The sequence below is a fragment of the Ranitomeya imitator genome, chromosome 7 (genome assembly GCF_032444005.1).
Source record: "Ranitomeya imitator isolate aRanImi1 chromosome 7, aRanImi1.pri, whole genome shotgun sequence".
In the NCBI taxonomy this organism is placed as follows: Eukaryota; Metazoa; Chordata; class Amphibia; order Anura; family Dendrobatidae; genus Ranitomeya; species Ranitomeya imitator.
The window spans coordinates 217,354,437-217,377,291 of record NC_091288.1 but is presented as its reverse complement, the minus strand read 5'-3'; the positions used below and the strand labels follow the sequence as shown (position 1 = coordinate 217,377,291).

Genomic DNA, 22,855 nt, shown 5'->3' with positions numbered 1-22,855 from the left:
CGATCTGCCTGGCAGGGGCAGTCAGGAGCTCAAACATGGCAAGCAGAAGCCGGGGGATCTCCAGGCTCGGCCAGTCTGGAGCTCTCACATGGCAAGCAGAAGCCAGGGGCTCTCTCCAGGTGGGGCCAGTCGGGACCTCTCTCTCCAGGCAGGGGCAGTAGGGAACTCTCCAGGCAGGCAGTGCCAGTCAGGAACTGTCTCCTAAAGGAAGGGCCAGTCAGGAGCTCTCTCCTGGCAGGGGCAGTTGGGGACTCTCTCCACGCAGGCCAGTCTGGAGCTCTCTCTCTCCAAGTAGGGGCCGTCGAGAGCTCTCTCTCAAGGCAGGGGCAGTTTAGGGTTCTAACCTGGCAGGGCCAGTTCGGAGTTTTCACCTGGCAGGGGCAGTCGGGGGCTCTCTCTCCAGGCAGGGGCAGTCAGGGGCTCTCTCTTCAGGCAGGGGCAGTCGGGGGCTCTCTCACCAGGCAGGGGCAGTCGGGGGCTCTCTCTCCTGGCAGGGGCAGTCGGGGGCTCTCTCACCTGGCAGGGGCAGTCAGGAGTTTCCTCTCCAGGCAGGGGCAGTCGGGGCTCCCACCTGGCAGGGCCAGTCGGGGGCTCTCACCTGGCAGGGCCAGTCGGGGGCTCTCACCTGGCAGGGCCAGTCGGGGCTCTCTCACCTGGAAGGGGCAGTCGGGGCTCTCACCTGCCTGGGGTCCATGTTCCTCCGCCTTACTCTGAAGATGTGAGTTCACCGAGGAGACGTAGAAGTAGATCCAGGTGAGCAGCGCGGTGTCGGACAGCAGGTGAAGAAGGAACGTGGGACAGGTGAGACTTTCCAGGAGCGGCGTCGGGGCAGGAACTAGAAAAGAGGAGCCATGGTCAGCAGACGGTTCTGAGAGTAGCCTTGGTCCTCGGGGGACGTCCTCTGCTGGACTTCATGGGCCTCTTGGGGCAGAACATGGCGCTGCTCGCGATATTACTGTGCTATAACTGGCGACATGATGAAGAGACCTGACATTGGTCCTGGCCCGGCAGTGGTTAGTAGACGCCGCTTACCGTGTGGCCTCCGGAAGCTGAGTGTCCTCCTCTGACTCAGGATTCTTTCTTTGTCCCTCAGAGATTCCTGGAACTTGAGTTTCAGAGACTTCTGGCACCAGTTGTCCTCCTGCGGCTTCTTCTTCTTCATGGCCTCGTAGCAGTTGAGCTGCAGCCTGACGCTGAGGAGACACCGCACGGTAATGACCGGTCCCCTCCGCACTCGCCAGCCGCCCGCCTCACTCACCTGTACACGTTGTCCTCTGGCTTCTCAGGGGGCTTCAGGTGCCAGCAGAGGGAGCTGTTCAGGAACACAGCACAGGACAAGGCCCCGTATGACAAAATGATGGGGACAATAGGGACCCCCGAATAATACAGGACCTGGACGGAGACAGGAGGGAAGCAAAACTGTAATGTTATCCCCAGAGTGAGGTCACGGGACCACCAGGGACGGACAACTATATACACCACTAGGGACAAAACACTATATACACCACTAGGCCACCAGGGACAAAGCACTATATACACCACTAGGCCACCAGGGACAAAGCACTATATACACCACTAGGCCACCAGGGACAGAGCATTATATGCACAACTAGGCCACCAGGGACAGAGCATCATATACACCACTAGGCCACCAGGGACATAGCACTATATACACCACTAGGCCACCAGGGACATAGCACTATATACACCACTAGGCCACCAGGGACAGAGCATTATATACACCACTAGGCCACCAGGGACAGAGCATTATATACAACACTAGGCCACCAGGGACAGAGCACTATATATACCACTAGGCCACCAGGGACAGAGCACTATATACACCACTAGGCCACCAGGGATGGAACACTATATACACCACTAGGCCACCAGGGACAGAGCACTATATACACCACTAGGCCACCAGGGATGGAACACTATATACACCACTAGGCCACCAGGGACAGAGCACTATATACACCACTAGGCCACAAGGGACGGAACACTATATACACCACTAGACCACCAGGGACAGAACACTATATACACCACTAGGCCACCAGGGACAGAGCACTATATACACCACTAGGCCACAAGGGACGGAACACTATATACACCACTAGACCACCAGGGACAGAACACTATATACACCACTAGGCCACCAGGGACAGAGCACTATATACACCACTAGGCCACTGTTATAACCTGGTGGTAAGTACAATAATGGACCTGGTGGTTAAGAGCACACGGAATGACCTGATAGTTACTAATAATATAGGACGAGCTCTGAGACGTGGGAACTCTGCTGACCGCAATCCCTAATCCTATCACACACACTAGAAATAGCTGTAGATAGCTCCTAACGCTCCCTATGCAACTCGACACAGCCTAAGAAACTAGCTAGCCCTGAAGATAGAAAAATAAAGCCTACCTTGCCTCAGAGAAATTCCCCAAAGGAACAGGCAGCCCCCCACATATAATGACTGTGAGTAAAGATGAAAATTACAAACACAGAGATGAAATAGATTTAGCAAAGTGAGGCCCGACTTACTGAACAGACAGAGGATAGGAAAGGTTACTTTGCGGTCAGCACAAAAAACTACAAAAAGACCACGCAGAGGGCGCAAAAAGACCCTCCGCACCGACTCACGGTGTGGAGGCGCTCCCTCTGCGTCCCAGAGCTTCCAGCAAGCAAGACAAAAATCAAAATAGCAAGCTGGACAGAAAAATAGCAAACCAGAGAAAAACAAGCAGTAACTTAGCTTCTGCTGGGAAGACAGGTCACAAGAACGATCCAGGAGCGAACAGACCAATACTGGAACATTGACAGGTGGCATGGAGCAATGATCTAGGTGGAGTTAAATAGAGCAGCCAGCTAACGAATTAACCTCGTCACCTGTGGAAGGAAACTCAGAAGCCGCAGCCCCACTCACAACTACCAGAGGAAGCCCATGGACAGAACCAGCCGAAGTACCATTCATGACCACAGGAGGGAGCTTGACAACAGAATTCACAACAGGCCACCAGGGACAGAGCACTATATACACCACTAGGCCACCAGGGACAGAGCACTATATACACCACTAGGCCACCAGGGACAGAGCACTATATACACCACTAGGCCACCAGGGATGGAACACTATATACACCACTAGGCCACCAGGGACAGAGCACTATATACACCACTAGGCCACCAGGGACAGAGCACTATATACACCACTAGGCCACCAGGGACAGAGCACTGTATACACCAGGGGCTGAATGATTTATATATATATATATATATATATATACATATATATATATATATATATATACAGTGTATATGACACAGTGCCACGGTGTGAGAACCGACGTCGTCAAGTTCGGTTTTACCTTAATGAGGGTGAAGATTGTCGCTGAGGAAGAGAAACTCGCAATCACCAGAGAGGAGAAGAGCAACGGGACGTCCTCCAGGAGGTGAGAAAGCTGAGAGCAGACACAGGGCTACATCAGAGGGTCTGCTACAGTGTACCACACAGGATAGGATTAGATACACGGCTCAGCAGTCAGTATCACACAGGAGAGGATTAGATACAGCTCAGCAGTCAGTATCACACAAGAGAGGATTAGATACAGCTCAGCAGTCAGTATCACACAAGAGAGGATTAGATACACGGCTCAGCAGTCAGTATCACACAGGAGAGGATTAGATACACGGCTCAGCAGTCAGTATCACACAGGAGAGGATTAGATACACGGCTCAGCAGTCAGTATCACACAGGAGAGGATTAGATACACAGCTCAGCAGTCAGTATCACACAGGAGAGGATTAGATACACGGCTCAGCAGTCAGTATCACACAGGAGAGGATTAGATACACAGCTCAGCAGTCAGTATCACACAGGAGAGGATTAGATACAGCTCAGCAGTCAGTATCACACAAGAGAGGATTAGATACACGGCTCAGCAGTCAGTATCACAGAGGAGAGGATTAGATACACGGCTCAGCAGTCAGTATCACACAGGAGAGGATTAGATACACGGCTCAGCAGTCAGTATCACACAGGAGAGGATTAGATACAGCTCAGCAGTCAGTATCACACAGGAGAGGATTAGATACACGGCTCAGCAGTCAGTATCACACAGGAGAGGATTAGATACAGCTCAGCAGTCAGTATCACACAGGAGAGGATTAGATACACGGCTCAGCAGTCAGTATCACACAGGAGAGGATTAGATACACGGCTCAGCAGTCAGTATCACAGAGGAGAGGATTAGATACACGGCTCAGCAGTCAGTATCACACAGGAGAGGATTAGATACAGCTCAGCAGACAGTATCACACAGGATAGGATCAGATACACGGCTCAGCAGTCAGTATCACACAGGAGAGGATTAGATACAGCTCAGCAGTCAGTATCACACAGGATAGGATTAGATACACGGCTCAGCAGTCAGTATCACACAGGAGAGGATTAGATACACGGCTCAGCAGTCAGTATCACACAGGAGAGGATTAGATACAGCTCAGCAGTCAGTATCACACAGGATAGGATCAGATACACAGCTCAGCAGTCAGTATCACACAGGATAGGATTAGATACACGGCTCAGCAGTCAGTATCACACAGGAGAGGATTAGATACAGCTCAGCAGACAGTATCACACAGGATAGGATCAGATACACGGCTCAGCAGTCAGTATCACACAGGAGAGGATTAGATACAGCTCAGCAGTCAGTATCACACAGGATAGGATTAGATACACGGCTCAGCAGTCAGTATCACACAGGAGAGGATTAGATACACGGCTCAGCAGTCAGTATCACACAGGAGAGGATTAGATACACAGCTCAGCAGACAGTATCACACAGGAGAGGATTAGATACACGGCTCAGCAGTCAGTATCACACAGGATAGGATTAGATACACGGCTCAGCAGTCAGTATCACACAGGATAGGATTAGATACACGGCTCAGCAGTCAGTATCACACAGGAGAGGATTAGATACACAGCTCAGCAGTCAGTATCACACAGGATAGGATTAGATACACGGCTCAGCAGTCAGTATCACACAGGAGAGGATTAGATACACAGCTCAGCAGTCAGTATCACACAGGATAGGATTAGATACACGGCTCAGCAGTCAGTATCACACAGGAGAGGATTAGATACACGGCTCAGCAGACAGTATCACACAGGAGAGGATTAGATACACGGCTCAGCAGTCAGTATCACACAGGAGAGGATTAGATACACGGCTCAGCAGTCAGTATCACACAGGAGAGGATTAGATACACGGCTCAGCAGTCAGTATCACACAGGAGAGGATTAGATACAGCTCAGCAGTCAGTATCACACAGGAGAGGATTAGATACACGGCTCAGCAGTCAGTATCACACAGGAGAGGATTAGATACACAGCTCAGCAGACAGTATCACACAGGAGAGGATTAGATACACAGCTCAGCAGACAGTATCACACAGGAGAGGATTAGATACACGGCTCAGCAGTCAGTATCACACAGGATAGGATTAGATACACGGCTCAGCAGTCAGTATCACACAGGATAGGATTAGATACACGGCTCAGCAGTCAGTATCACACAGGAGAGGATTAGATACACTGCTCAGCAGTCAGTATCACACAGGATAGGATTAGATACACGGCTCAGCAGTCAGTATCACACAGGAGAGGATTAGATACACGGCTCAGCAGTCAGTATCACACAGGAGAGGATTAGATACACAGCTCAGCAGTCAGTATCACACAGGATAGGATTAGATACACGGCTCAGCAGTCAGTATCACACAGGAGAGGATTAGATACACGGCTCAGCAGTCAGTATCACACAGGAGAGGATTAGATACACGGCTCAGCAGTCAGTATCACACAGGAGAGGATTAGATACACAGCTCAGCAGTCAGTATCACACAGGATAGGATTAGATACACGGCTCAGCAGTCAGTATCACACAGGAGAGGATTAGATACACGGCTCAGCAGTCAGTATCACACAGGAGAGGATTAGATACACAGCTCAGCAGTCAGTATCACACAGGAGAGGATTAGATACACGGCTCAGCAGTCAGTATCACACAGGAGAGGATTAGATACACGGCTCAGCAGTCAGTATCACACAGGAGAGGATTAGATACACGGCTCAGCAGTCAGTATCACACAGGAGAGGATTAGATACACGGCTCAGCAGTCAGTATCACACAGGATAGGATTAGATACACGGCTCAGCAGTCAGTATCACACAGGATAGGATTAGATACACGGCTCAGCAGACAGTATCACACAGGATAGGATTAGATACACGGCTCAGCAGTCAGTATCACACAGGAGAGGATTAGATACACAGCTCAGCAGTCAGTATCACACAGGAGAGGATTAGATACACAGCTCAGCAGACAGTATCACACAGGAGAGGATTAGATACACAGCTCAGCAGTCAGTATCACACAGGAGAGGATTAGATACACGGCTCAGCAGTCAGTATCACACAGGAGAGGATTAGATACACAGCTCAGCAGTCAGTATCACACAGGAGAGGATTAGATACACGGCTCAGCAGTCAGTATCACACAGGAGAGGATTAGATACACGGCTCAGCAGTCAGTATCACACAGGAGAGGATTAGATACACGGCTCAGCAGTCAGTATCACACAGGAGAGGATTAGATACACGGCTCAGCAGTCAGTATCACACAGGATAGGATTAGATACACGGCTCAGCAGTCAGTATCACACAGGATAGGATTAGATACACGGCTCAGCAGACAGTATCACACAGGATAGGATTAGATACACGGCTCAGCAGTCAGTATCACACAGGAGAGGATTAGATACACAGCTCAGCAGTCAGTATCACACAGGAGAGGATTAGATACACAGCTCAGCAGACAGTATCACACAGGAGAGGATTAGATACACGGCTCAGCAGTCAGTATCACACAGGAGAGGATTAGATACACAGCTCAGCAGTCAGTATCACACAGGAGAGGATTAGATACACAGCTCAGCAGTCAGTATCACACAGGAGAGGATTAGATACACAGCTCAGCAGTCAGTATCACACAGGAGAGGATTAGATACACGGCTCAGCAGTCAGTATCACACAGGAGAGGATTAGATACACAGCTCAGCAGTCAGTATCACACAGGAGAGGATTAGATACACTGACTTCACAGATTACTGATATGTACAGTGCCTTGTGAAAGTATTCGGCTCCCTGGAACTTTTCAACCTTTTCCCACATTTCATGCTTCAAACATAAAGATACCAAATGTAAATTTTTGGTGAAGAATCAACAACAAGTGGATCACAGTTGTGAAGTTGATCGAAATTTATTGGTTATTTTAAGTTTTAGTGGAAATTCAAACACTGAAAAGTGGGGCGTGCAATATTATTCGGCCCCTTTATTTTCACTCCAGAAGTTCATTGTGGATCTCTGAAGGATCCAGTGTTGTCCTAAATGCCTAATGATGATAAATATAATCCACCTGTGTGTAACTAAGTGTCCGTATAAATGCACCTGCTCTGTGATAGTCTCAGGGTTCTGTGTGAAGCATCATGAAGACCAAGGAACACAACAGGCAGGTCCGTGATACTGTTTTGGAGAAGTTTAAAGCTGGATTTGGATACAAAATGATTTCCAAAACTTTAAACATCCCAAGGAGCACTGTGCAAGCGATCATATTGAAATGGAAGGAGGATCATACCACTGCAAATCTACCAAGACCCGGCCGTCCCTCTAAACTTTCATCTCAAACAAGGAGAAGACTGATGAGAGATGCAGCCAAGAGGCCTATGATCACTCTGGATGAACTGCAGAGATCTACAGCTGAGGAGGGACAGTCTGTCCATAGGACAACAATCAGCTGTACACTGCACAAATCTGGCCTTTATGGAAGAGTGGCAAGAAGAAAGCCATTTCTCAAAGATATCTATAAAAAGTGTTGTTTAAAGTTGGCAACAAGTCACCTGGGAGACACCAAACATGTGGAAGAAGGTGCTCTGGTCAGATGAAACCAAAATCAAACTTTTTGGCAACAATGCTAAATGATATGTTTGACATAAAGGCAACACAGCTCATCACCCTGAACACACCATTCCCACTGTCAAACATGGTGGTGGCAGCATCATGGTTTGTGTCATGTCTCACGACTTGAGAAATCATTTAATATTTGCATTGCTTGTGTTCGTTCCTTCTTTCTAGGCAGAAGTTTGCCTTTCCCTGTATTTTGTCCCAACTCTCTCACTGTAGTCTTGTGATGTATGTTTGTTCACGCCCTTATTCTCCATTTTGTTATCATTCCTCCATCTGTATGCATCCTACTACATGTCCTCTGTTGAATATTCCTTTTTACCTGCTACTTTCATCATAATACAAGAATTTCAGTTAAAGCAACCCTCTTTTCCTGGAGTCTTCTTACATGAGATCGTGGCTGAGTTAAGCTGTCTGATTAATCGGTATGAACGTGAGTACAGGTGAATACGGAAGCGCCTAAAAAGAAGGGTCTATCCAGGCACCACTACGTTCTACATATCCATGAGTCAGAATAGTAAAAAGGAATAGCCTGCCTTCAGAGACAGTAACTCAAGGTCTGTGCTGAACCTCAGTGGAAAAGGACATTTCCCAGATAGATATTAACCCAGTTCCCAGCCAGACCCCAGCATGCATAGAAGCACGCACTGCAGATAAACAGGGAGAAGTATAACCCTCATCCTCCACTCTTCCTGCCTGCAATCAAATCATGTCTGAAGCAAGGAATACAATGTCCCTACCAGAATTACAAACACAGGAAAGAGACCCAGATCCCCATCCACCAGCTAGTGAAAGGGGAAAACGTACAGTCAAACCTACATGGAAAGTCATGGAGAATTTAGAGACTGCAAAATGTGTCGTATATAGTGAGGTGTCTTCACTGTGGGAGAAAGTGCTGAATCACATAGACACTGTATCAAGGCCTGCTTCTCATGAGTTACCACTTGAGGGAGTCCTAGAACAATTATGCACAGCATACCAAATGTATATGGAGAAGACTGACCAATACATTATTCTCCTGAAAAAACTGAATCTGCCAGAGACTTTAAACGAATTGCAAAGTTTCCAGCAGCTTAATTCTGAAAGAGACTGCACTGTACATGACATTAAAACCAAGTTAGAGGCTAAAATTGCACGGACACCAGATGCATCAACTCGCTCATCCAAATTGTCCAAGCACTCAAAACGCTCATCTAGGTCTAGTTCATCAAAATATTCCACTCTCAGCGAGCAGCTTATAAGAGCACGTGCTAAGGCTGAAACGTCTAAGATACAAGCTGCCTTTGCGCAAAGGAGAGCAGAAATGGATGCAGCCACAGCACAAAAGAGAGCAGAAATGGATGCGGATGCAGCACGCAAGGAAGCTCTGGAGAAGGAATGCGAGCACGCGACAGCCATGGCAGAGTTAAGGATCCTGGAGCGAGCTATCAGTGGGAGTCAAAGAGACAGCATCAGTTTGTGTGAAGTGGAGGCAGAAGACCCTATTGAACGCACAAGAGACTACGTGCTAAGCCAAAATGGCGAACCGCAGACCATTACTAACATTCCTGATGGCGTTCATGCTTCTCCAGGGCACCAGGATGCCGATCCACTTACAGAACCCTACATTCAAGGTCAGTACAATGCTCCCAAACTTAAACTTCCTTCGTATTCCAGTATGCGCCAAGACCCCGCATCTCACCAAACTCCACAGGCTATTATCTACACGCAACCCAATATGCCGGCAGGTCATTATACTCTCGACAACCGCGCAGTGCCAGCTCCGCATGTAGCAGAGACTATACCCACCAAACCGGTTGCTGGACTAAATGCATATGCCACTCCATACTTACCCATGTTTCAAGGCCAGGACGTCTCCACCCCTATGTACAACACTGCTCAGCCTACATTTGTGCATCCTAAGTCAGAAAGAACAGACATGTCCGACTTCGCAAGGTACATGATTCGCCGCGAACTTACTAAAACCGGTCTCACAAGGTTTGACGACCAACCTGAAAATTACAGAGGTTGGAAAAATGCCTTTAGAACCGTAACTAGTGACCTCGGCATCACTGCTACCGAAGAGCTGGACCTGCTAATCAGATGGCTAGGACCACAATCCACAGAGCGTGTCAAGAGACTCAGGTCTGTACATATCAGTAATCCAATGGCTGGTCTCATGGCTGCATGGGAAAGACTAGAGAAAAACTTTGGCAGTCCAGAAGCCATAGAGGATGCACTGTTCAAGCGATTACAGAGTTTTCCAAAGATATCAAGCAAAGACAGTTCAAAGTTCCTAGAGCTCAGTGACTTGCTGTTAGAGCTCCAGCTGGCCAAGGCAGACACCCACCTACCTGGCCTCAGCTACCTGGACACTGCTCGTGGAGTAAATCCCATTATCTCCAAGCTACCGTACAATGTACAAGAAAAGTGGACTACACTAGGGTCAAAATACAAGAAAGACCATCAAGTGTCATTTCCTCCATTCTCCTACTTCTGTGAGTTTATAAAAGACGTGGCAGAGCGTAAGAACGACCCAAGCTTTTCCTACGAAGAATCCAGTGGCCCAGCTTCACCTCCTTCTAAGTACGTCAGCGCACGCTCGAATGACAGAAACCGCAGGGGTCCAGTGTCAGTGAAGAAGACGGATATTCTTCCCTTACCAACATCAGCCCCAGGCAACAGTAACAAGGGTGAAAAGATAGAGAACCCAAATCGTGAATGTCCCATCCACAAGAAGCCACATCCCTTAAAAAAGTGCATCGGCTTCAGGAAGAAACCGCTCGAAGAACGCAAGGAGCTTCTAAAGAAGTTCGGGGTATGCTACAGATGTTGTGCTTCTACTGAACACCTTGCTAAAGACTGTAAAACTACAATTAAGTGCATGGAGTGTGACAGTGAGGACCACGTACAAGCACTCCACCCATTCCGTCCTGACTCTACACTTACTCCTTCCCTCACCATGAGCCATGGCGGGGAGGACGCAGCTCAAACTGCAAGCCATACCACAATATCTTCTTCATGCACAGAAGTCTGCGGAGAAGACCTCTGGGACAAGTCCTGTGCGAAGATTTGCCTGGTGAACGTGTATCCCAACGGTCACCCAGAGAAAGCCGTGAAGGTGTATGTCCTTCTGGATGATCAGAGCAACCGATCACTTGCAAGGTCAGAACTCTTTGATATGTTTAACTTAAAGGGAAATGCTTACCCTTACACCTTAGGTACCTGCAGTGGTGTTACAGAGGTTTCTGGGAGAAGGGCCAGTGGCCTTACAGCGACATCTCTCGAGAACACCGTCGAGATACCGTTACCTACACTGGTCGAGTGCAACCAGATTCCATCCAATCGAGAAGAGATCCCAACGCCAGAGGCTGCTCTTCATCATCAACATCTCAAGAGGATAGCAAACAAGATACCAGCCCTCAACAACAAAGCAGATATCCTGATTCTGCTGGGCAGAGACATTCTCCGGCTGCACAAGGTACGTCAGCAAATTAACGGACCACACGACGCACCATTTGCCCAACGCTTAGATCTAGGCTGGGTAATCGTAGGCAACGTTTGCATACACAAGATGAAGAGACCTAACAACATCTCCTCTTACAAAACACACATCTTGTCAAATGGTCGCAGCACCCATTTCCAACCATGCCCACATCACTACTGGGTGAAAGAGAAAGTGAGCAACACCAACTGGCAACAGGAATCCTTCAACAACATGAACACGCACCAGCCCTGGGATGAAAACCTCGGGTCATCAGTGTTCGACTCTACAAGTAGTGACAACAAGTTGGCACCCACAAGGGAAGATAAAGAGTTCATAAAGGTTATGAATACAGAATTTGCTCAAGATGACTCCAACAGTTGGGTAGCTCCTTTACCCTTTCGTTTCCCAAGAGTGAGGTTGCCGAACAACCTGCAGCAAGCAACTGCAAGGTTCTCATCCTTAAAGCGTACCCTAAAGAGGAAACCAGAGATGGAGAAGCACTTCATTGACTTTATGCAGAACATCTTTGACAGAGATCATGCTGAACCTGCGCCACCACTGAGGGAGGGAGAAGAATGTTGGTATCTTCCATCCTTTGGTGTCTATCACCCTCGCAAACCTAATCAGATCAGAGTCGTGTTTGACTCCAGCGCTCAGTTTGAAGGCCTCTCTCTCAATAACCTGCTCCTAACTGGGCCCAACCTGAACAATAGCCTCCTTGGAGTATTGATCCGCTTCAGACAAGAACCTGTCGCCATAATGGCCGACATTCAGCAGATGTTTCATTGCTTCATCGTGAAAGAAGACAACAGAAATTATCTTAGGTTCCTATGGCACAAAGACAACAATGTCAACAATCCGGTCATAGACTACCGGATGAAGGTCCATGTCTTCGGGAATAGTCCCTCACCTGCTGTGGCGATCTATGGTCTGAGACGGACAGCCCAGGAAGGTGAGAGAGAGTACGGATCCGATGCTCGGCAATTTGTAGAGAAGAACTTCTACGTGGACGATGGGCTCAAGTCCTTACCCACAAGTGAAGATGCTATTGACCTACTCTCCAGGACACAGGAAATGCTATCCACATCAAACCTCAGACTCCACAAGATTATCTCTAACAGTCAAGAGGTAATGAACGCGTTTCCATCTGAGGACCATGCCACAAACCTAAAAGACCTCGACTTGGGTTCTGATGTTCCTCCAACACAGCGCAGCCTTGGTCTACTGTGGGATATCAAACGGGACACCTTCACCTTCCAAGTGTCACCCTATGACAAACCCTTTACCAAACGAGGAGTCCTATCTGTCATAAATAGCATCTATGATCCTCTCGGGTTTGTAGCACCCGTCACTATTCAAGGCAAGATACTGTTAAGACAGCTTACGGCCGAGAACACGGATTGGGACACCCCGCTTCCAACTCAGAAACAGCAAAGGTGGGAAGCATGGAAGAAGTCTCTGGAGTTCTTACAGCAACTCCAAGTTCCACGTTGTTATTCTCCAAGACCACCTATGACTGCAATCAGAAGAGAAGTCCATATTTTCTCTGATGCATCTACTGAAGCCATAGCCGCAGTAGCTTATCTGATGACCTTAGGAGCCAATAAGGTGCATTGTGGTTTCATCCTGGGTAAGACCAAATTAACTCCAAAGCCTGCACACTCTGTACCCAGACTCGAGCTTTGCGCTGCGGTATTGGCAGTAGAAATTGCTGAAGTTATACGAGACGAAATGGACATTACAATTGATTCCTTTACCTTCTACACAGACAGCAGGGTGGTACTCGGGTACATACACAACCAAACGAAGCAGTTCTATACATATGTGAGCAACAGAGTAGAGCGCATCAGAAGTTTTTCTACCCCTGAGCAGTGGCATCACATCTCCACACTCTTCACACATGGGTGGATCTTGGGAACGCATGATTGGCGTTGCACGAAGGATCCTCGACTCCATGTTGCTGGACCATAAACTTCCCCTTACTCATGAAGTTCTGGTCACTTTTCTTGCAGAAGTGTCAGCCATAATAAATGCTAGACCTTTGGTTCCAGTATCATCCGACCCCGATGCTCCAGCGATCCTTACTTCAGCTACACTTCTTACACAGAAGACTGGAGCTGCTACAGTTCCGCCTGGGAATTTCGATAGCAAGGACATTTACAAACGTCAGTGGAGGCAAGTACAACATCTGGCTAACGTGTTTTGGCATCGCTGGAAGACCGAATATTTGCACTTGCTTCAAAACCGTCACAAATGGCAGACACCCAGTCCCAATCTCCAAGAAGGAGACCTCGTTCTCTTAATGGACAAAGAGGCTCATCGCAATGACTGGCCAATGGGACTTATCGCCAAGGTCCTACCAAGTGAGGACGGAAAGACTCGTAAGGTAGAAGTTAAGGTGACAAAAGGGGGCTCTACCCGAATCTTCTTCCGCCCGGTCACTGAACTCGTGCTGCTTCTACGAAAGGAGGACATCACATGAACTGAACATGCTCCTGGACGTTGCTTACGGCGGGGAGCATTCCTCCTCATCTCCCAGTTTATTGAATATTGACATTTTCCATTGGATTGAACTGTTAACATTCCCATTGGATTCTGGGTTGGTGGAAGAGTTGGCATGTTTGCGGCTTCCCCAATCTGAAGATGGGTTTAATATATTTGGACTTATCTTTCGGTTTGATCTACAGGTCGACAACAACGAGTTTGGACTTTAAAATCTTAGATGTTTATTATTGCATGTATGTTTTCTTTCCTCTTGTTTTTCATTTTCAGCTTCGAACGACTTCGAAGAATTACGGACATCGTGAAATCCAAGGACTTCAGACGGGGAGTGTCATGTCTCACGACTTAGGAAATCATTCAATGTTTGCATTGCTTGTGTTCGTTCCTTCTTTCTAGGCAGAAGTTTGCCTTTCCCTGTATTTTGTCCCAACTCTCTCACTGTAGTCTTGTGATGTATGTTTGTTCACGCCCTTATTCTCCATTTTGTTATCATTCCTCCATCTGTATGCATCCTACTACATGTCCTCTGTTGAATATTCCTTTTTACCTGCTACTTTCATCATAATACAAGAATTTCAGTTAAAGCAACCCTCTTTTCCTGGAGTCTTCTTACATGAGATCGTGGCTGAGTTAAGCTGTCTGATTAATCGGTATGAACGTGAGTACAGGTGAATACGGAAGCGCCTAAAAAGAAGGGTCTATCCAGGCACCACTACGTTCTACATATCCATGAGTCAGAATAGTTTGGGCCTGCTTTTCTTCTGCAGGGACAGGGAAGATGGATGGAGCCAAATACAGGACCATTCTTGAAGAAAACCTGTTGGAGTCTGCAAAAGACCTGAGACTGGGACGGAGATTTGTCTTCCAACAAGACAATGATCCCAAACATAAAGCAAAATCTACAATGGAATGGTTCACAAATAAACGTATCCAGGTGTTAGAATGGACAAGTCAGAGTCCAGACCTCAATCCAATCGAGAATCTGTGGAAATAGCTGAAAACTGCTGTTCACAAACGATCTCCATCAAACCTCACTGAGCTGTTTGCCAGGAAGAACGGGCAAGAATTTCAGTCTCTCTATGTACAAAACTGATAGAGACAAACCCCAAGAGATTTGTAATCGCAGCAAAAGGGGCGCAACAAAGTATTAAGTTACAGGGGCCGAATAATATCCCACACCCCACTTTTCAGTTTTTGAATTTCCACAAAAATTTAAAATTAACCAATAAATTTCGATCAACTTCACAATTGTGTTCCACTTGTTGTTGATTCTTCACCAAAAATTTACATTTGGTATCTTTATGTTTGAAGCCTGATATGTGGGAAAAGGTTGAAAAGTTCCAGGGGCCGAATACTTTCGCAAGGCGCTGTATATTGCTATAATCTCCTGCTCTTGGGCGCCATAAGGCATCTGTTGTGTAAACGCTTTGGATGTTTGTAGGTGACACATTAGACATCACAAACAGTTCACATAAAAAACACAATAAATTGGTCGCTGATAACATAGTTTGTGTCACTAAAGGCTAAATGTGGTATTATCCTTACCAGGAGGGAGGAAAAGAGAATGCAGCTTCCCCCGAGACCCTGAGACATCAAAGCAAACGGCAGAAACAGAGAAAGGTCTGAAAAAAATGAATGTACAAGAATATAACTACTATAATACTGCCCCTATGTACAAGAATATAACTACTATAATACTGCTCCCTATGTACAAGAATATAACTACTATAATACTGCTCCTATGTACAAGAATATAACTACTATAATACTGTCCCTATGTACAAGAATATAACTACTATAATACTGCCCCTATGTACAAGAATATAACTACTATAATACTGTCCCTATGTACAAGAATATAACTGCTATAATACTGCCCCTATGTACAAGAATATAACTACTATAATACTGCCCCTATGTACAAGAATATAACTACTATAATACTGCTCCTATATACAAGAATATAACTACTATAATACTGCTCCTATGTACAAGAATATAACTACTATAATACTGCCCCTATGTACAAGAATATAACTACTATAATACTGTCCCCTATGTACAAGAATATAACTACTATAATACTGCCCCTATGTACAAGAATATAACTACTATAATACTGCTCCTATATACAAGAATATAACTACTATAATACTGCCCCTATGTACAAGAATATAACTACTATAATACTGCTCCTATGTACAAGAATATAACTACTATAATACTGCTCCTATGTACTAGAATATAACTACTATAATACTGCTCCTATGTACAAGAATATAACTACTATAATACTGCTCCTATGTACAAGAATATAACTACTATAATACTGCTCCTATGTACTAGAATATAACTACTATAATACTGCCCCAATGTACAACAATATAACTACTATAATACTGCCCCAATGTACAAGAATATAACTACTATAATACTGCCCCAATGTACAAGAATATAACTACTATAATACTGCCCCTATGTACAAGAATATAACTACTATAATACTGCCCCTATGTACAAGAATATAACTACTATAATACTGCCCCTATGTACAAGAATATAACTACTATAATACTGCTCCTGTGTACAAGAATATAACTACTATAATACTGCCCCTATGTACAAGAATATAACTACTATAATACTGCCCCTATGTACAAGAATATAGCTACTATAATACTGCTCCTATGTACAAGAATATAACTACTATAATACTGCCCCTATGTACAAGAATATAACTGCTATAATACTGCTCCTATATACAAGAATATAGCTACTATAATACTGCCCCTATGTACAAGAATATAACTCCTATAATACTGCTCCTATATACAAGAATATAACTGCTATAATACTGTTCCTGTGAACAAGAATATAACTACTATAATACTGCTCCTATGTACAAGAATATAACTATTATAATACTACCCCTATGTACAGGAATATAACTACTATAATACTGCCACTATGTACAAGAATATAACTGCTATAATACTGCCCTCTATGTACAAGAATATAACTACTATAATACTGCTCCTATGTACAAGAATATAACTACTATAATACTGCCCCTATGTACAGGAATATAACTACTATAATACTGCCACTATGTACAAGAATATAACTGCTATAATACTACTCCTATGTACAAGAATATAACTATATAATACTGCCCCTATGTACAAGAATATAACTACTATAATACTGCCCTATGTACAAGAATATATCTACTATAATACTGCTCCTATGTACAAGAATATAACTACTATAATACTGCCCCTATGTACAAGAATATAACTACTATAATACTGCCCCTATGTACAAGAATATAACTACTATAATACTGCCCCTATGTACAAGAATATAACTACTATAATACTGCCCCTATGTACAAGAATATAACTACTATAATACTGCCCCTATGTACAAGAATATAACTACTATAATACTGCCCCCTATGTACAAGAATATAACTACTATAATACTGCCCCCTATGTACAAGAATATAACTACTATAGTACTGCTCCTATGTACAAGAATATAACTACTATAATACTGTCCCTATGTACAAGAATATAACTACTATAATACTGCCCCTATGTACAGGAATATAACTACTATAATACTGCTCCTATGTACAAGAATATACAGTAACTACTATAATACTGCCCCTATGTGCAAGAATATAACTACTATAATACTGCTCTTATGTACAAGAATATAACTACTATAATACTGCCCCTTTGTACAAGAATATAACTACTATAATACTGCCCCCATGTACAAGAATATAACTACTATAATACTGCCCCTATGTACAACAATATAACTACTATAATACTGCTCCTATGTACAAGAATATAACTACTATAATACTGCTCCTATATACAAGAATATAACTACTATAATACTGCTCCTATGTACAAGAATATAACTACTATAATACTGCACTCCTATGTACAGGAATATAATACTATAATACTGCCCCTATGTACAAGAGTATAACTACTATAATACTGCCCCCTATGTACAAGAATATAACTACTATAATACTGCTCCTATGTACAAGAATATATATACTATAATACTGCCCCTATGTACAGGAATATAACTACTATAATACTGCCCCCTATGTACAAGAATATAACTACTATAATACTGCCCCTATATACAAGAATATAACTACTATAATACTGCTCCTACGTACAAGAATATAACTACTATAATACTGCCCTTATGTACAAGAATATAACTACTATAATACTGCTCTTATGTACAAGAATATAACTACTATAATACTGCCCCCTTTGTACAAGAATATAACTACTATAATACTGCCCCCTTTGTACAAGAATATAACTACTATAATACTGCTCCTATGTACAAGAATATAACTACTATAATACTGCCCCTATATACAAGAATATAACTACTATAATACTGCTCCTATGTACAAGAATATAACTACTATAATACTGCCCCTATGTACAAGAATATAACTACTATAATACTGCCCCCTATGTACAAGAATATAACTACTATAATACTGCTCTTATGTACAAGAATATAACTACTATAATACTGCCCCCTATGTACAAGAATATAACTACTATAATACTGCCCCTATGTACAGGAATATAACTACTATAATACTGCCCCCTATGTACAAGAATATAACTACTATAATACTGCCCCTATATACAAGAATATAACTACTATAATACTGCTCCTATGTACAAGAATATAACTACTATAATACTGCCCCTATGTACAAGAATATAACTACTATAATACTGCCCCCTATGTACAAGAATATAACTACTATAATACTGATCTTATGTACAAGAATATAACTACTATAATACTGCCCCCTTTGTACAAGAATATAACTACTATAATCATGCCCCCTTTGTACAAGAATATAACTACTATAATACTGCTCCTATGTACAAGAATATAACTACTATAATACTGCCCCTATGTACAAGAATATAACTACTATAATACTGCCCCCTATGTACAAGAATATAACTACTATAATACTGCCCCTATGTACAAGAATATAACTACTATAATACTGCCCCCTATGTACAAGAATATAACTACTATAATACTGCTCTTATGTACAAGAATATAACTACTATAATACTGCTCCTATGTACAAGAATATAACTACTATAATACTGCCCCCTATGTACAAGAATATAACTACTATAATACTGCTCCTATGTACAAGAATATAACTACTATAATACTGCTCCTATGTACAGGAATATAACTACTATAATACTGCCCCTATGTACAAGAATATAACTACTATAATACTGCTCCTATGTACAGGAATATAACTACTATAATACTGCTCCTATGTACAAGAATATAACTACTATAATACTGTCCCTATGTACAAGAATATAACTACTATAATACTGCCCCTATGTACAAGAATATAACTACTATAATACTGCTACTATATGCAAGAATATAACTACTATAATACTGCCCCCATGTACAAGAATATAACTACTATAATACTGCCCCCATGTACAAGAATATAACTACTATAATACTGCCCCCTATGTACAAGAATATAACTACTATAATACTGCTCCTATGTACAAGAATATAGCTACTATAATACTGCCCCTATGTACAAGAATATAACTACTATAATACTGCCCCTATGTACAAGAATATAACTACTATAATACTGCTACTATATGCAAGAATATAACTACTATAATACTGCCCCTATGTACAGAATATAACTACTATAATACTGTCCCTATGTACAAGAATATAACTACTATAATACTGCCTCTATGCACAAGAATATAACTACTATAATACTGCCCCTATGTACAAGAATATAACTACTATAATACTGCTCCTATGTACAAGAATATAGCTACTATAATACTGCCCCTATGTACAAGAATATAACTACTATAATACTGCCCCTATGTACAAGAATATAACTACTATAATACTGCTACTATATGCAAGAATATAACTACTATAATACTGCCTCTATGTACAAGAATATAACTACTATAATACTGCTCCTATGTACAAGAATATAACTACTATAATACTGTTCCTATGTACAAGAATATAACTACTATAATACTGCTCCTATGTACAAGAATATAACTACTATAATACTGCCCCTATGTACAAGAATATAACTACTATAATACTGCCCCTATGTACAAGAATATAACTACTATAATACTGCCCCTATGTACAAGAATATAACTGCTATAATACTGCTCCTATGTACAAGAATATAACTACTATAATACTGCCCCTATGTACAAGAATATAACTACTATAATACTGCCCCCTATGTACAAGAATATAACTACTATAATACTGCTCGTATGTACAAGAATATAACTACTATAATACTGCCCCCTTTGTACAAGAATATAACTACTATAATCATGCCCCCTTTGTACAAGAATATAACTACTATAATACTGCTCCTATGTACAAGAATATAACTACTATAATACTGCCCCTATGTACAAGAATATAACTACTATAATACTGCCCCCTATGTACAAGAATATAACTACTATAATACTGCCCCTATGTACAAGAATATAACTACTATAATACTGCCCCCTATGTACAAGAATATAACTACTATAATACTGCTCCTATGTACAGGAATATAACTACTATAATACTGCCCCTATGTACAAGAATATAACTACTATAATACTGCCCCCTATGTACAAGAATATAACTACTATAATACTGCTCCTATGTACAAGAATATAACTACTATAATACTGCTCCTATGTACAGGAATATAACTACTATAATACTGCCCCTATGTACAAGAATATAACTACTATAATACTGCTCCTATGTACAGGAATATAACTACTATAATACTGCTCCTATGTACAAAAATATAACTACTATAATACTGTCCCTATGTACAAGAATATTACTACTATAATACTGCCCCTATGTACAAGAATATAACTACTATAATACTGCTACTATATGCAAGAATATAACTACTATAATACTGCCCCCATGTACAAGAATATAACTACTATAATACTGCCCCCATGTACAAGAATATAACTACTATAATACTGCCCCCTATGTACAAGAATATAACTACTATAATACTGCTCCTATGTACAAGAATATAACTACTATAATACTGCCCCCCTATGTACAAGAATATAGCTACTATAATACTGCCCCTATGTACAAGAATATAACTACTATAATACTGCCCCTATGTACAAGAATATAACTACTATAATACTGCTACTATATGCAAGAATATAACTACTATAATACTGCCCCTATGTACAGAATATAACTACTATAATACTGTCCCTATGTACAAGAATATAACTACTATAATACTGCCTCTATGCACAAGAATATAACTACTATAATACTGCCCCTATGTACAAGAATATAACTACTATAATACTGCTCCTATGTACAAGAATATAGCTACTATAATACTGCCCCTATGTACAAGAATATAACTACTATAATACTGCCCCTATGTACAAGAATATAATTACTATAATACTGCTCCTATGTACAAGAATATAACTACTATAATACTGCCCCTATGTACAAGAATATAACTACTATAATACTGCCCCCTATATACAAGAATATAACTGCTATAATACTGCTCCTATGTACAAGAATATAACTACTATAATACTGCTACTATATGCAAGAATATAACTACTATAATACTGCCTCTATGTACAAGAATATAACTACTATAATACTGCCCCTATGTACAAGAATATAACTACTATAATACTGCCCCCTATATACAAGAATATAACTGCTATAATACTGCTCCTATGTACAAGAATATAACTACTATAATACTGTCCCTATGTACAAGAATATAACTACTATAATACTGCCCCCTATATACAAGAATATAACTGCTATAATACTGCTCCTATGTACAAGAATATAACTACTATAATACTGCTCCTATGTACAAGAATATAACTGCTATAATAATCAGGTTTATGCTCACTTTGAGGATTGGTAAGACAGTACGCCAGCATCAGGTAGGAGACGGACACCAGGGCTCTGTTGGGGAGACGTGTTGGTGATGAGTGGCGGTGACGGACACAATATGGCGGCTATCATGTGTGGGGGTCTACAGTCAGTATAGTCCTCACCCTCCTATCTGACGCAGGGACCTGATGTGAGCGTATCCCAGAAGTAGCTGCAGGGGGAGGAAAGCCCCCCACACGAAGAAGGTTCCTACTGTGAAGCCTACGTTGAGGTTCTTCTCTTGGGGTGAGCAGGAGTCTTGTGGGTCGCGGGGTCCCGGCTCTTCCTCCATCAGGGGAGACACCAGCTCTAAGTAAGAAAACCATAAGGAAGAGATGAAGAGAGACCTGAGAGGAGAGAGAACAGACACACAGTATATAGGGGGTGTTCTTACCCACACGTGCAGAGCGCTGCCCTCCAGAGCTGTCATTGCCCCCGACCTCCAACCGCTCTGGGGGACATAGAGAGGACCATGACTTTCTAGGTGACGCCGTGCACAAAGACAATAGTGACTAGAGAGTAGCTGTCTCACGTCCCATAAAATTACAAGTGACAATCGGTGAGCACAGTGCAGCCAAAGTTATCTCAGTTTCTGCCTATGCAGAGCGCAGATATTATTTTATCTGCGGCTGTGATGCTCTGCATAGGCAGCGACCAAGACGAAAACGTTAACTTCTTCATATAACCAGCTTAATCAAATCAACTGCTGTGCTCTGCATAGGCAGCAACTGAAAGAGAAAGCTCATTTGCTACTAACAGTGCTCTGCATAGGAACCTGCAGCAT

The 22,855-nt window shown here is 42.9% G+C and overlaps 1 protein-coding gene across 3 annotated transcripts in view; it reads right to left on the bottom strand.

Annotated features, from left to right (window-relative positions):
* Positions 1-22,855, bottom strand: part of LOC138645542 (large neutral amino acids transporter small subunit 4-like) — a 46,494-nt gene that overhangs the window by 7,210 nt on the left and 16,429 nt on the right. For 2 of the 3 annotated variants that reach the window (XM_069734936.1, XM_069734933.1), the window contains exons 2-9: positions 22,466-22,522; positions 22,197-22,380; positions 22,049-22,104; positions 15,547-15,623; positions 3,376-3,468; positions 1,259-1,392; positions 1,033-1,193; positions 680-835 (exon numbers count right to left, since the gene is read on the bottom strand). In XM_069734936.1, the coding sequence (XP_069591037.1) occupies positions 680-835; positions 1,033-1,193; positions 1,259-1,392; positions 3,376-3,468; positions 15,547-15,623; positions 22,049-22,104; positions 22,197-22,363 (844 nt within the window). In that variant the 5' untranslated portion in view covers positions 22,364-22,380; positions 22,466-22,522. The remainder of the gene's footprint in view (positions 1-679; positions 836-1,032; positions 1,194-1,258; positions 1,393-3,375; positions 3,469-15,546; positions 15,624-22,048; positions 22,105-22,196; positions 22,381-22,465; positions 22,523-22,855) is intronic. The other variant, XM_069734934.1, reaches the window with a different exon arrangement.